The 14,637-nt window shown below is 35.4% G+C and overlaps 1 protein-coding gene and 1 pseudogene across 1 annotated transcript; one reads left to right on the top strand and one right to left on the bottom strand.

Moving 5' to 3' along the window:
* The first annotated feature begins 1,940 nt into the window (after positions 1–1,940).
* On the top strand, positions 1,941–6,519 carry LOC147283634 (cycloartenol synthase-like; annotated as a pseudogene).
* Positions 6,520–7,245: 726 nt separating this feature from the next.
* On the bottom strand, positions 7,246–14,088 carry LOC147283633 (beta-amyrin synthase-like). Its single transcript, XM_086245182.1, has 16 exons — positions 13,888–14,088; positions 11,738–11,923; positions 10,976–11,065; positions 10,649–10,846; positions 10,449–10,533; positions 10,118–10,284; positions 9,848–10,039; positions 9,626–9,739; positions 9,222–9,341; positions 9,004–9,126; positions 8,821–8,919; positions 8,467–8,523; positions 8,159–8,349; positions 7,880–8,057; positions 7,505–7,669; positions 7,246–7,365 (listed from the first exon to the last, which is right to left on the bottom strand). Exons 1-16 carry the CDS (start codon positions 14,086–14,088, stop codon positions 7,246–7,248), a joined length of 2,286 nt encoding a protein of 761 aa, XP_086101308.1.
* Positions 14,089–14,637: the final 549 nt, after the last annotated feature.

Here is a 14,637-nt window from a genome sequence, read left to right as displayed (position 1 = left end):
ATCAACACATATTTCAGAGATCACAAAATTGAACTATTGAACAACCACTATGGATGCTCTTATGGTCGACAAAGATCAAATTGTGGACGGTCGACAAGGGCCAATATATTATAATCGACAAGCTACTATTACTTTCCATTCATTCATATATGGGGTAAGCTAATAGAATTGCTATATATATGCTTGAATTTAATCACAGATTGATTGATCTCACACAAGTTATATATACTGACTACATGCCTTATTCATCTTATATACCAATGTGCTACTAGCAATTTCTCATCTTAGAGTCTTTTGACCTATCTAAAATAAATTATAGCATACCTTCATCTTCAAACTTATCACAATCTTCATTCTAGCCAGCAGCTTCTACTTGGATGCCCGGGTTTTGACCTTATTTAGAAAACAAACAAGAATTTTCAAAGGGAAAAATGAAGTATAACTTCAAATACTACAATAGTGAACAATAAAGCAATAACAATGCAATAACAATGCAACTAGAACCCAGCCTTTCAGCTCATCTCACTAGCTGAGCAACTACATGCATGTCCTTGTATAACTGAAATTTATGACCATAAACCTTGTATCCCTGGTCAAAACTCAAGACCAGGGAGAATTGAGTACAGTAACTTATAAAGGAAACGAAAGAGTTATACATAATTTTGTTAGGCTGGCTCCCCTACCTTGCTGCAACACCTTCCAAAGGCACTAAAGCCTTTCTCTTGGTTTCCTAAGAAAACAAGACAATACACAAGTATCACGCCCAGGCACAAAATTTTGATTGTTTTACAATCACACCAAGTTTAAATCCTTTAAAACAACCTCAAAATCAGTTTTCAAGTGAGAACCTTTAAAATCACCACCCTTTTGATTTGTGTAAAGAATGAAATCTGGTTAAAGGACTTCTTTTGTTTCAAAACATTTGAAACTGCACTCAGGACTTCTATGAATTTTTATATATTTTATGTAAGTTCTTTTGCCTTAAAATTTCACATGGTGAAACTATACCTACCCAAGTATTCACATAAAAGTTGACAAAGAAAAACAAAAAACACAAAGGCCAAGACATTATCTGTACAAATATGTGTTTTCATAATCTACCGATCAGCAAGTGCTAGCTAGGTTGGAACAAAAAGTTGTTCTTTAAGTATAATCTACTGATCATATATATCCAATAGTGTATACAGAGATGGATCACATTAAAAATTAAAAACTGAAGATCTAATTCACAAGGAGTGCTAGCTAATCAGGATATGTTGTTTCTGAGAGCTGACCTATGCTCCATGTAACATATAAAGTTAAACCAAAAATACACGGCTCTGATTTCCATTGATGATGCAGATGAAGCCATAACATTATATCATGAATCGTTTTATTTTCTTCCATACTAATCTTAAATGGATGGAAGGAGAACAAGATTTCTAATAATCATTTTATGTTGAGAGCAAATTTGCTCACCACTATCACTACCCTATTATAAATTTGACACGTGTCTTATTGACTGATCAAAGTTAACTATAGTTAACTATTTGAATTTAATATATAAAAGTGTTATTATGATGAGAGAGAGAAAACTGATTTAGAAACAAAAAAAACAAAAAAAACAAAAAAAATGAGATACAAAGTTAAAAACTCATCAGCTCCCCAACAGAGTAAACAAACGGAGTAATTTAATTCTACTAGTACTGCAAATTGCATACATGTAGGCTATGTAGCTAGCTATCCATCATGATTTCCAGACAAACCCTTCATCTTTTTCTGTGGAGTAAATTAAAGTGAACAATTTGATTCAAATTAGAAGGAAATATCAAATCTGAGATTGCTTTCCAATTACTCCGTTTTGATTGCTTTTCCAATTGCTTTTAATTTCGATATAAGCATGTAAGATATAGAGGGAGTGTTTACTGTTCAGATTGCTTTTCCAATTGTAAGCCGAAGTGATGGGGAGAAAAATAAACGAGAGAGGAGGAGGAGGAGGAAGAGAAAAAGAGAGAAGCATAAGAGAAGCAGGAGAGGGTAATTGTACAGGTAATCTATTTATAATAGTTCACCACAAATGTTCTTCGGATGCTTACATGGGGTGCTTTACAAAATTGTTAGGAAGATCTATACTACCCACACCCAATGGTTCAGGATATTTTGTGGGCATATCTCTTCACTATGTATTTGAACCTGTTTTTATTCGTTGGCCTGCTAAACGATTGAGGGAGAAGGCTTTGCTGACTGTAATGGAGCATATTCACTATGAAACTGCAAGTTTAACAGAAGCTTCAGGAAAACATTGTTTTAGTCCATGTTAATTCTCATATTGGTGTAAAATTAGTTTGTGTGAGACGTTTTTACCACTGACAATTATTATTTACTTTTTCTATTGTTGGGTCCATTGCTTTTGAATGACAATTAATTACAACTTATATCAAGAAAACATCCTCTTTGAGGAAATACCAATATGATCCAAAAATTTAAACTTAAAAAAAAAAACAATATATAATACCCATTGATGTGGTCAGTAACCTACTAACCTGTTACATTATATAGAAAATTTACGTTCTAGAACATAAGGAGTACATGGGAAATGAAAGAAAAGAACTAGAAGCCTTCCATCAAATTTTTTATTTTACTTCTTCTTCTTTTTTCATTATTACATGGCTGCCAAAAGATCTCCAGCATCTATCAACATGCCAATGGAGTTGCATAATTGGCATTTTCTTTAGTTTGCAGATTCACTCAGATGCACTGAATATATGGAACTCTTGATTGTCTATTTCCTAAATGATGCAGGTATTAAATATGCTGAATTGGTTGTTGGGCGGAGGATCCAAACTCAGAGGCATTCAAATTGCATCTCCTAAGAATCTTTGATTACTTGTGGATTGCTGAAGATGGCATGAAAATGCAGGTCCAGAAATAGCATTGAATTGTCTTGGACTGATTTTAATATTCTCCCTATTTCTCCCCCCCCCCCCCCCCCCCCCACTCCTTTTTTCTCACCTCATGCAATCTCATTTTAGTCCTTTGTTGTAAGAGTTTGTTACAAATTTACAACTTTGTGAATATGTTGCTAATTTATTTTTATTTTTTATTCTTTGCTGCAGGGCTACAGTGGAAGTTAGTCATGGGATACTTCTTTTGCCATTCAAGCAATCATATCAACTAACCTTGTTGAAGAATATGGACCCACTTTGAGAAAAGCACACGAGTACATAAAAGATTCCCAGGTTTTTGTGGGCAGAAAATCACTGTATCATTTGACATTTATGCTAAGTATCCTTGCTTGACTAGTATCTTGCTTTGAAGGTCTTAGAAGATTGTCCTGGAGATCTAAATTTTTGGTATCGCCACATTTCAAAAGGTGCTTGGCCATTCTCAACAGCAGATCATGGATGGCCTATCTCCGACTGCACAGCGGAAGGAGTGAAGGTAGCTTGGGCACTCAACATTTTCACATGCAAATAAATCTTTTTAATAATATATGTTTCTTTGTGCAGGCTGCCTTATTGCTATCAAAACTTCCAACAGAAACAGTTGGGGAATCATTGGATATAAAGCGATTATATGATGCAGTAAATGTTGCACTTTCCTTACAGGTAATCATTGGCTATATTGCATTCTGGCTGATATGGGAGTTGGAATCTCAGCCAGGACATGTTGATGGGTTCAGGAAGTTAAAACTAGGCCCATGTTGTAGCAAACCAAAAAAAATATGGGTTGACACCTTAAGAAAAGACATGATAGCTTATAATTAACTTGTGGCCGTAGATAGATTTTAATGCTACGTTCTTGTGGTTCACTTGTTTACCAGTTTAAGCTTTTTTGTCTAGGTGTGTAGATTTGTCTTTTGTAGATAATGAGATTTACACTGGACAAATTCCTGGCTGCATAGCAAAATGTTGGGCCGTCAGTCCTGGGCTAGCATTAGCATTGAAAACAAATTGTAATGTGGGTGATATGAACTTCTAATGTTTCATGATGATAACTTACTACAATATTTTCTGTTTTGTCTACAATAATAATTGGGAGTTCTAGAGAAAATCCATGATAGTGTGGTGAGAACATAAAAGAAAGAAAGTTTACATGTGAATGTTTCTATATGATATATGCACCTATGTGAGTGTTGTGAATGTTAGTTCTGCCAAGCATGTCATGATTCTTATTCAGCAGTTCTTGTGGCTTAATTAGCTGGCAGAATATTTACATATTCCTGCATTTTGGGTTTAGGAGTATTTTACTAATTCCCTAATCTTTTGTTCGTGTAAGCACTGCAGAATGGGGATGGTGGATTTGCGACATATGAATGTGTGAGTATCATTTATGCTCTATTTTTTCTTTTCTTTGACTCTTTACCCAATTTCTTCAACATTCTACTCTGTTATTCATATTGATGATGGTATGATATATGTGTGATTTTTTAAATCTATCCTATATTCTTATTTTCAGCTAATCAATCCAGCTGAAACTTTTGGTGACATTGTTATTGATTATCCGTAAGATTTCAGCACGTTTCATTTTGAATGTTATACATTTAATCCTATATCATGACACACGCCTGATGTCATCTTGACTGGAGTGGCAATGCAGATATGTTGAATGCACCTCAGCAGCAATTCAAGCACTTACATTGTTCAAGAAATTATATCCTGGGCATAGGAGGGAAGAAATAGAGAACTGTATTGCTAGTGCTGCCAAGTTCATTGAAAAGATACAAGCAACAGATGGCTCTTGGTTTGTTTTCAAATTCAATATAATATATAGGGTGAAGGTCTCCTGTTAGACAGTCTAACATGTTACTCTTGTCAAGTAGATACTGCATATTCAAACATAATTTCATCTGATCAATGATCTTGATAACAGTCTGACACTATAACATGTTGGACCTTTTGTTAGAGACACTGGCTTTTTTTTTTATAAAAAATTAATGTATATTGGGAATACCAAATTTTCAGCACTTATAATTTCTTTCATATTCTCTTTCCTCTCTATTCAAACCCCTTTCTTCCTCCGTTAGCCCAACAATTAAACTTTTGGGAGTAATGGTAAACTAACAAACTATATTAACGTCAAATAGAATATTAGCCATCGAAACTTTCATGTTATATCAGTGCCTCAGGTGGATGGGGAGAAAGTTATCTATCATGTCAGAACAAGGTTTAATGATTCATCAAATTTCAAATATCCTTTTCTTGTGTGGGGCCTGATACCTGATACCTCTTTTCAACAAATTAGTTGATTTTGTGTGGGTAGAGTACCAATTCCTGAAGAACGTTTGGTAATGAGTATTTGTTTGATTGTGTAATATTTTACATTTGAGATGCTATTTCATTGTGATCTGTCAGTACATGCACTTCTACACTATCTGCAGTTCTCTAAGAATATTAGGGAAAAGAGAGGTCTTTTTTTAACTGCTTGGTCTGGTACCTATAACTATATGATCTTAAAAATCTACCATAACACAATTGGAATAGCGCCTGCAATATTTTTATGGAGTTTTTTTATTTATTTTTTTTAATGTAGCTGTTGTAACTGATTTGTCGATGTATTGTCTACAAGATGTATGATCTATGTTTGATACTTACAGTATTTGCATGACTCTTATGCCAACCTATCTATGTCATTTCAACAGGTGTATTCAAATCTCAAGGACAATAGGCCACATATATTCAACCTATCTATGCATGCCAACTGCAATATTCAATACATTTATCAAACATGAAGCAAACTGCACCAAGAAAAATGCATATGTGAAGAACTTTAAAAAAAAAAAAAAAAAGAGAGAAAAAACATGATCACCCCTTCACTTTGGGTAGTTTGATGGATTAATATGAAGAATGACATAAGCCTTAAGGAATGAAATCATAAATATTGTAATACACGAGGTTCTTTGAAACTGTATACCTTATATTTAGTTAACTTGTCTTTAGGTTGATTTTAGACTGCACAGCATAATAAATTCTTAGAAATTACATGTATAGCTTTTCGTGTAATATATAGGTATTAATGCTACTGAAATAGTCAAACAGAAAAGAAAAGAAAAAAAAAAAAACTTGAGTAGACAGGAAGTGTACAATTAAGAAGGCAAGACCTGGGAGGTGTCTTAAGAATACAATATAAAGTTCAATAAAATCAAGAACAAAAGACTATCCCTATCCCATATGATAAGCAACAGTTGTTTCCTTATGCATTGCACTGTCAGGAAATTAACCTGAAAGGATGATCTCTGCCTTCAACACCATTCCAAAAGTAAATCTCTTTCAGGAATTTAGTAACTGTGATTTTTAATGCTACATGAACTTAGTAATTTGTGTGTTCCCCATACAGGAGGTCATGGGAGTCTTCAACAAGAACTGTATGATCAGCTATTCAGCATACCGAAACATCTTTCCCCTTTGGGCCCTTGGAGAATATCGTTGTCACTTGTCAGGTACTGGAGGCCCTCTGAATGATGTGACGACTGCTTGGTGTTCAATGCTTAGTGCTCCAGATAATGAATTGTTGTTCATTAACCTGTATGAGGCTCCTTGAGCTTGCTTAAATCAGTGTAATTCAATTACTAATGTACTCCCAAAATTTATGTTTATTAATTTACAAGCATCTTAGATCTCTTCAGAGATTAAAAAAACACTTGAATTTTTTTGATGCATTCAATTGAGATGATTTTCCAACCAAGAAAATGTAATAACTCTACAATGTTGCATTCACTTGCTGCCAACTACTCCGTTGTTGTGCTACTCGTTGGGTGGAAGGAAATTGAATTTGAATCAGTCACTCTTAACCGTTTTCTACGGTTGAGATATTCTGACATATTATGTTGATATACTGTCAATCAAGATTGTGCATTTAAATATAAATTCCGATTGACAAGGGAAATAGAAAATAACTCGAATATATCATATGTATATGTATTTATGTGTGAGCAACTGATTTTTCCCTTTTGCTTTTAGTTTGCCACCCTTCCCATACGATTGCAATTGGCAAGACTTACAGATGCATATAATCATGCACCAACAATTTTGAAAGAGAAAAATTAGCTAAGTAGGAATACGAATGAAGGCTTTTCTTGTTCTTACTTTATTCAGAGAAAAACAATTATCTAAGACATGATCTGTCCAATTTAGGAGGCTGAAGCATTTGTAAACATCCATACATATACTAATGGCCGTTAAAGAAAGAAATGAACAGAAGGTACAACTCCTTTTTATGTTTTATCCTAAATGTTGGATGATTGTGCTACATAATAGAGCAAGTGATTTAGGACTTGGAAGGCAATGAAACTCGACTTCGGTATTCTGCAAGAGCCCAAAGAGGGAAGATGTTTCTATAAGCTGCATAATGCAGCATGCAGTTTTTCATAAAGACTCCAGTGATTTCCTGCCATAATTCAGTGATTAATGGTTACAAGATATTGCAGGTAAAAATTTAAGCATGCATACAACATGGTATGTTTTTTTCTGTGTTTGATGCTTTTCACTCATCAAGATGCAAGTCAGGTAAAAGCTAAGAAAGAAACCTCTTGGGGAAAATCTCCATTTTCCATCTGCGAATTGATTATCAACTTTGCAGCCCGATGAAGAGGTGTCGGGTCTCTTTCTGCCTGTCCAGAATGAATCAGACCCATCATAGCCCATGCAGTATGTACTAAATTGGATCGGTTTCCTTCGAGAGGAATGTATTTCTGTATCACCCACCATAGAGAAATATTTTAATTTATGACAACAGGATTAAGAAACTTGAAGCTTAAAACATTATCCAGACCTAAGGCCTCATCCAAAAGTGCTAGCTGAAGTCAACTTTAATTCATTGGCCTTACTTATGTATCTCATATCTCTCCAGCACATAGCTGATGTGGGATTCAGGATATCACAATACTCCTCTAATGTTTTACCTTTTTTGGACATGAAAGATAGCTCTCTCCCCAACCACCATTCTCTCTCTGTGTTGTGAGTAGAAAACTAACTGCTTTGCGCATGGCTGGACAATCGTTGAAAGTCTTGCCAGCAGCTCTCAACCCTCCAATGGCAAACCAGGTACCATATGTGAAGCAAACTCCCCAATTTCCATACCTGTGGAAATGTTTATTATTAACTGAGTTCTTATTCTGCACTAGTTGTTAAGACAAACATGCATTCAAATCATATGTTTCATTTCCTAGAATAGACTATACCATGAACCATCGGACGTTTGTATATTTTCAAGGTACTGTGTAGCATTGGTTATCAAATGTTCAATCTCTTTGTTCCTGTGCCCAGGGTATAACTTCATAAATAGAACTAAAGCCTGGATTGCAGATGAAGTGCATTCAACATATTCATACTCAATCACAATGTCCGCGAAGAATTCTGTGGGATTCAACAGCTGGAGGAAATAAAAGAGAGAGAATATATAGTATCAGCTAATGATGATTTCAAAAACATTTATAATCGTCTGAAAGATTTTCACAAGAACATGACTCCAATTTGTTACTATTCTTACTTCTAACCACTCTGCTGCTCCTGCTGGTTCCCAAGCGGCTAAACCACCATTCTTACTCTGCAATTAGTCATAAAATGGAGCTTTTTTATGAGTACAAAGACACAAAAGACCAATGCACTAGAAAAGAGAATGTTAAATTAAATTCTTCAAACTAAAGCAGCCATTGGGAATGGCAACTGTGGGGTGAAAGAATCATGTGAAAACTCTTCCTTTTCATTCTGTTTTAAAGATTGAAACAAGATCCAAATTTGATTACTGCAGGGCAACCACACGCCATTCAATTTCATTTCTATAACTAGAGCTGCAGGATAAGAATAATTGAAGACACTATAATCTTTGCAGGCAAGTGGTCACCTGTAGGGAAAGTAGGACTTTGATAGAATCGTATAACCGCTCAGGTTCCATTTTTTCACCAACCACCTCTGGTGGCATCTTCGACAACAGCAGGCAACACTGTAGAAGGGGTTTACAGTGAGAAACATTGAGATAACACACAGGTTAGATAACTCAACTGAAGCATTTTACAAAGTGAGTTACCTTTAAACCTTCTGCAGTGCAATCAGAAACTTGCCATCCATGATCTTGATCAGAGAATGTCCATGAGCCTTTAGAAATGTGGCGGTACATGCTTTTAAAGTCACCAGATGGATTGTCCTTGACCTTAAAAATTAGAGTGCAAATGAGTCATTAGTCTGAACCAATTAATGGATATACATTTGTATTTACAAAAAATAATAATTGAGTTATATTTGAACCTGAGATTTCTTTATGAAGTCGTGTCCTCTAGCGAGCGTGGGTCCAATTTCATCAGTGAGATTGGTAGCAAGCAAAGCTTGAACGGCAAAACCAGCATCCCACTGCTGACTACCAAAACTCTGCATATCAATCAAATATATCAGTGCATAAGGTTTTTCCTTCTCTTTTATGTGAGGTACACTTCCAATTAATGACCAAAGGAGCAAAACTCCGGCTTAAACTAAATGCATATATGAATACACAAAGCAATTTACAAAAGTGACACCCTACGAATAATTAGGAAATATTTTCATTTTATGTTCAACATTTATAGTTAACAGTAAAAATTTGAAGTGAAAACAGAAGGAGACAAATTCACTGTATAGTGTTTCACTGCTATTGTTTTAACAAAATGTGTACTAACTTGCATCTTCATCCCATCTTCAGCAACCCATAAATAATCTGGGATTCTGGCAAGATGCTTCTTAAAATAGTCCCCATTTGGATCTTCAACCCAACAAGCAAGCATACATAACACCTGTTCAAGTAATGCAAGTAAAATGAGAATCTGGAAAGTAGTAGTCATCTGTAGCCTGAAATAGATGTTCTCCATACATCTTCATCCTTGGTACTGCATTCACATTACCTTTTCCACACATGCCATGGTGATGTATCGGCTGTTCTCATCTTCGTAATGAATATGCTTCATTGTTACTTGAAGAGCCCTTTCTCTGATCAACTTGTTGAAGGGTGGGCGAGTGAGAAAAGGCTCTGTGCATATGTAGAGACTATCCCAAAGGAGATCCTGTATCCAAGGATGAGGGTAGTAGACATCCTCCTGCAATCAATTTAGTGTAATCAGGTTCTGTACATCAAATAATTAACTAATTCAGGCTTCAAATTAAGTGAAACTCACTTTGGCACATTGATGGCGTATTTTCTTCCAATTAATTTCATTGTAAGGTTGAGCATAAAGTTCTTCCCTCAATTGTAGAATGAGAGGTGTGATTGGACCAACAAACCTTTTCCCATATAAATATGACATGGGCATGTACACCATCCGACAATAGCACCACATTTTTGCTGCACTTTCAGGATAAAAGAGATTAAAATGAAGATTACAAACTAATCATAAGGACACTCCTAGCATTGCAGCAATCTTCAATATGGAAGAGTTGTATTCTCTGTCAGTGATTGGGGGACCATTTTAAGGATTTCATTCAAGCACAGCAGGGAAGTGTGCTAACCTGGATGCATAGGAAGAAATTTAGGAAGAATCCAAAACTCTGGGGGCATTGGGTTGCTTCCAGACCACTCAAACACACCAAGTATCTACAACAAATTAATTGCAACAATATTCAATATTCATATTGGTTCAAAATACCATATGCATTTTCTTCATGCATGCAACAACTTTGATGTGGGTCTGTGATGAGCATGACCATACCGAAAGCCAAGTCTTTCCCCAAGAGGGTATGTGTGTGACACTACCATGATCAAGAATCCACTTTCTGGCTCTTGCACAAGCATTGTCTTGGCCACCATCAGGTCCTTCACCAAGAATACGCATACAAATGTAGTTGAGAGCTGTGCAGAACATGGTGCTGTGGCCTTCAATGTGTAAACCCCAGCCGCCGTCTTCATTCTGAAACATACAAAATTCAGTAGCATTCTTTATTCTTTATACATTCGTTTAACACATGCTGAAGAATTATATGCACAAGTGAATAAATTTTGGTCCTATTTGTGTGAGCAAGTACCAAGAAGTACGTACCTGATGACAGTACATGTAACGCAGAATTTCTTTGCGATGCTCTTCAGGGAATACAGTATTAAGATGCCCTGTAATGTACATACACATGACCTGCAAGTTTTGCAGAGGATTTTATAGTTCATTTAGTAATTTTAGCAGAAAAACTGAAATAATTTGCATTAAGCAAGACAATGTTAACAGTATATATAGGTGCAGTTCCACTCTGCCCGGTACAATGATAATTGATAAATGATAAGTATGAAATCGGGCTTTGAAGTGTTAAACCCAAGATCTATTAAAACTAAAGCTTTAATGCTATGTTAGACAATCAAAATACCGCAACATTCAACTTAAGTTGATAAGGAATGAGTTAACAATGTATCCCAAACTAATTAATAAAGTCCAACCAATGTGAATACTTAAGCTATTAAGTGAAGACACACCTAATGAGTATATTAAGATTTATTAGACAATTTTTTTCAACCAATAAGGAAATAGGAATCAACACTGATCTATACCCTTTCTACCATGAACATGCAATAACTGGCTCCATATCCCCTGAAAGAGGAGCTCCTCCAACCCCATCTCACAATAATCTTGTATTCTTGCATGTATGTACATTATTATTTATTCAGAATGAAAAGACAAAAAAAAAAAGACATGCTTTTGTAAGATGGGGTTGGAGGAGCTCCTCCTTCAGAGGATGGAGCCAAGTATTGTTCTTCTACCATGTATAAAGTTCACAATGATAGTAATGATGAGTGTCAAAAGAAAAAAACTCACCAGAGGTGGAAGGAAAAACAATGGGCCAGCATTTTCAGCAGGCCAATGGCCATCACTACCCTGCAAGGCTGAAAAGAAGTGGACTGCCCTTCTCAATGCAGCTATGGCCTTTTCATCTGTGATTTTCTCCCCATCCTCAACCTTTACTGGCGGAATTGTCTGTTTGAACTTCTTCTCTCTTAGGAACTGCAGTTTAGTAAACACAGAAACAATGATACTAGAGGCACTTAATTAAAGTATAAAACTATTTGTATCTCTCTGAAAACATGTTTTTTTCATTAAAATATAGACAAATAAACATAAGTACATAATATACTACAAATAAAATACACCAACTTACACTATATATTACATCATAAAATAACACCATTGATTTTTTTTTTATTCAAGAAATACTTTATTGAAGCAAGCTAAGAAGCCATACAATCAGCTAGAAGTTGGATTCAAGCCATGAATCAGCTGAGCCCACCCAGCTATCATTGAATTTAAAAGGCAAACAAAAATTATAGGTTTTTTTTTTTTTTTTTTAAGTCCAGTTGAAATATAAGGTTGATCGATAACCCAGCTCACGTGCCACAGTGCACTCTTAGCCTGGTTCACTTTAATAAAATGAGCGCGACACTGAACCACCGAGCGCTCGGCATTGTTCACTATGCGCATAACCAAATAGATATTATATCCATAATAGAGGTGGAACCCACCTATTTTAAGGCACAGTATATGTCAGATCAGTATATAACATGGGTACGAACAACCCACATGGTTTGTACCCATAGGACTAACACAATTAAGTATCGTGATGAAAAGAACTTATTTATTCCTGTGATAGGGACATGTGGTATCAGAGAGAGAGAGAGAGAGAGAGAGAGAAAAAGAGCCAATGAGAGAGGGGGGACACCAAGTGGTATCTCGAGGGATAGGTAAGTTATTTCCTATCGTGACATATTAAATATGAGAAAAGGCAAAAATATTGGAATTAATCGGATTGTGTTGTGGGTCGACATGACACCCATTTTACACCTCTACATTTTTTATTTTTTACATGGAATTAATTGGATTGTGTTTTTAATTTCCATTAAAATAAGTAAAATAAAGTGCTAAAAACAAGACAAACATACCAAAATTAAAGGTCAACGCTATCTATTGACACTTAGGAGCTGTATTCAATTGAGATTCTAATGGATTTTAAAAAAATCTGAAAAATTCATAGAGATATAGGTGTATTTGAATTTTAAGGATTCTATAGAAATTCAGGTGTCTACAACTTAATAAAATCCTTTAAAATTCATGAGAGATTGAATACACATGGATTTCTATGGAATCTTTAAAATTCTTAATTGAATTTTGGTGGATTTTGAACTAAATACAAAGGCTATAAGAATTCTAACATTTTCCTCTTAAATTTTGATGGATTCCATGAAATTCCATAAGAATCCATAAAATCCATGAAATATGCATGAGTTGATAAATCCTTTAAATTTATCAAAATCTCAATTGAATACTTAGACCCCCAAAAAATACACTATTGACACTCTTAATTCTCTCTAGCTTCTTTCCGTGAAGGGATGTTATTGGGGGTGGTTAGCGTCAGTTGTGGTGGATTCACGGAACATGAGTGTCATGCAATATGTACTTGTGAAAGTGAAACTTGTGATATATAGACTTTCCTTCATTTTGAGATATTTTTCTTTTGTGACCATATCACCACATCAATTCTACTCCATTTATGCCACCGTTGTTAATCATATTAGGCCCCAATATCTTTTTTCTGAATTTATATTAGAATTCAAATGTAGGAATATTGCTTGCATATATCCCACATTTATAACCTACCATTAAAAGGTACATAACTATTGTAGAAATAACGCAAACTAATGTTCGGGTTGATGTATGCAAACACATGTTTGTTGTTAGGCTGACATGTGAATTGTTTGATCTGATATCATGTAGATCGAAGTTAAAGTATGCATCAAATCCAAAGCTAATTGACAATGAATGAAAATATCCAAATTAACGCAAAACTTTACATTACAGAACGATGTGTTGGCCACAACTTAAACATGCATTGGGATTAAGGACAGGGATTGATCAGTGAGTTGATGAATTAATTGAGATGTTTTTAGGGTAGGGTATTAGGTATATATATACACCTGCAAACGCCAGAGAAGATCACCACTAGGCTTGAGCCGATAGCGGTTGTTGTAGAAAGTGAGACGGGCCTCCTCCACCTCCGCTCTCTCTTCTTCAGTTCCTGCCTGAGGATCAAACTCCCATGTCTGCCTCCCCACAAACTTGTTTGTGCTGTAGATGTAAGGGTCACTCCCACCATCTGCAACCTTAAGCTTCCACATTTTCAATTTAACACAACAATCTAGCTAGCTTTAAATTGAACAATTAAGCTGCAGAAACCTCTAGTTTGCTTACATAAATATCCTATTAGCCCCCCAATGCTGTACATGCCGTGAAGTGGTTGACAAGCGAGAGAAGTGGTTGCTGGGAGCATGTGCGGAAGGGCCGGCAGCTGCAGATTGGAGAGAAAGTTGATTAATCAGCTCATGAAGTGGAAGCTGCATGTGTTCAATTTATTATTCTATGCTAATTTCTCTAGGTTTAGAATAATTCTGTGTTGTTTATTCTCTCCAAGATGGAGGTATAAATAATAGGGTATAGATTCTACCAATCATGTTATCTTAACAATCCCTATAATTATGTAAATCACTCTAATTTCTCTAATATTAATTACAATAGTTGACTTCACACTAACAGTCTATACCAAGCCAATAATTAAATAAGTTTCTCATTTCGCAAAACAGCATTTTTTTTGCCCCACATTATGCCTGTTTTCTATGAGAATTTTGAAGACAAGATTGACCCACTTGTAGAGAAGGTAGCTACTGTGA

This window comes from Dryas octopetala, chromosome 5 (assembly GCF_963921425.1).
Source record: "Dryas octopetala chromosome 5, drDryOcto1.1, whole genome shotgun sequence".
In the NCBI taxonomy this organism is placed as follows: domain Eukaryota; kingdom Viridiplantae; phylum Streptophyta; class Magnoliopsida; order Rosales; family Rosaceae; genus Dryas; species Dryas octopetala.
The sequence above is the reverse complement of the archived record's forward strand: the minus strand, read 5'-3'. Positions and strand labels throughout refer to the sequence as shown.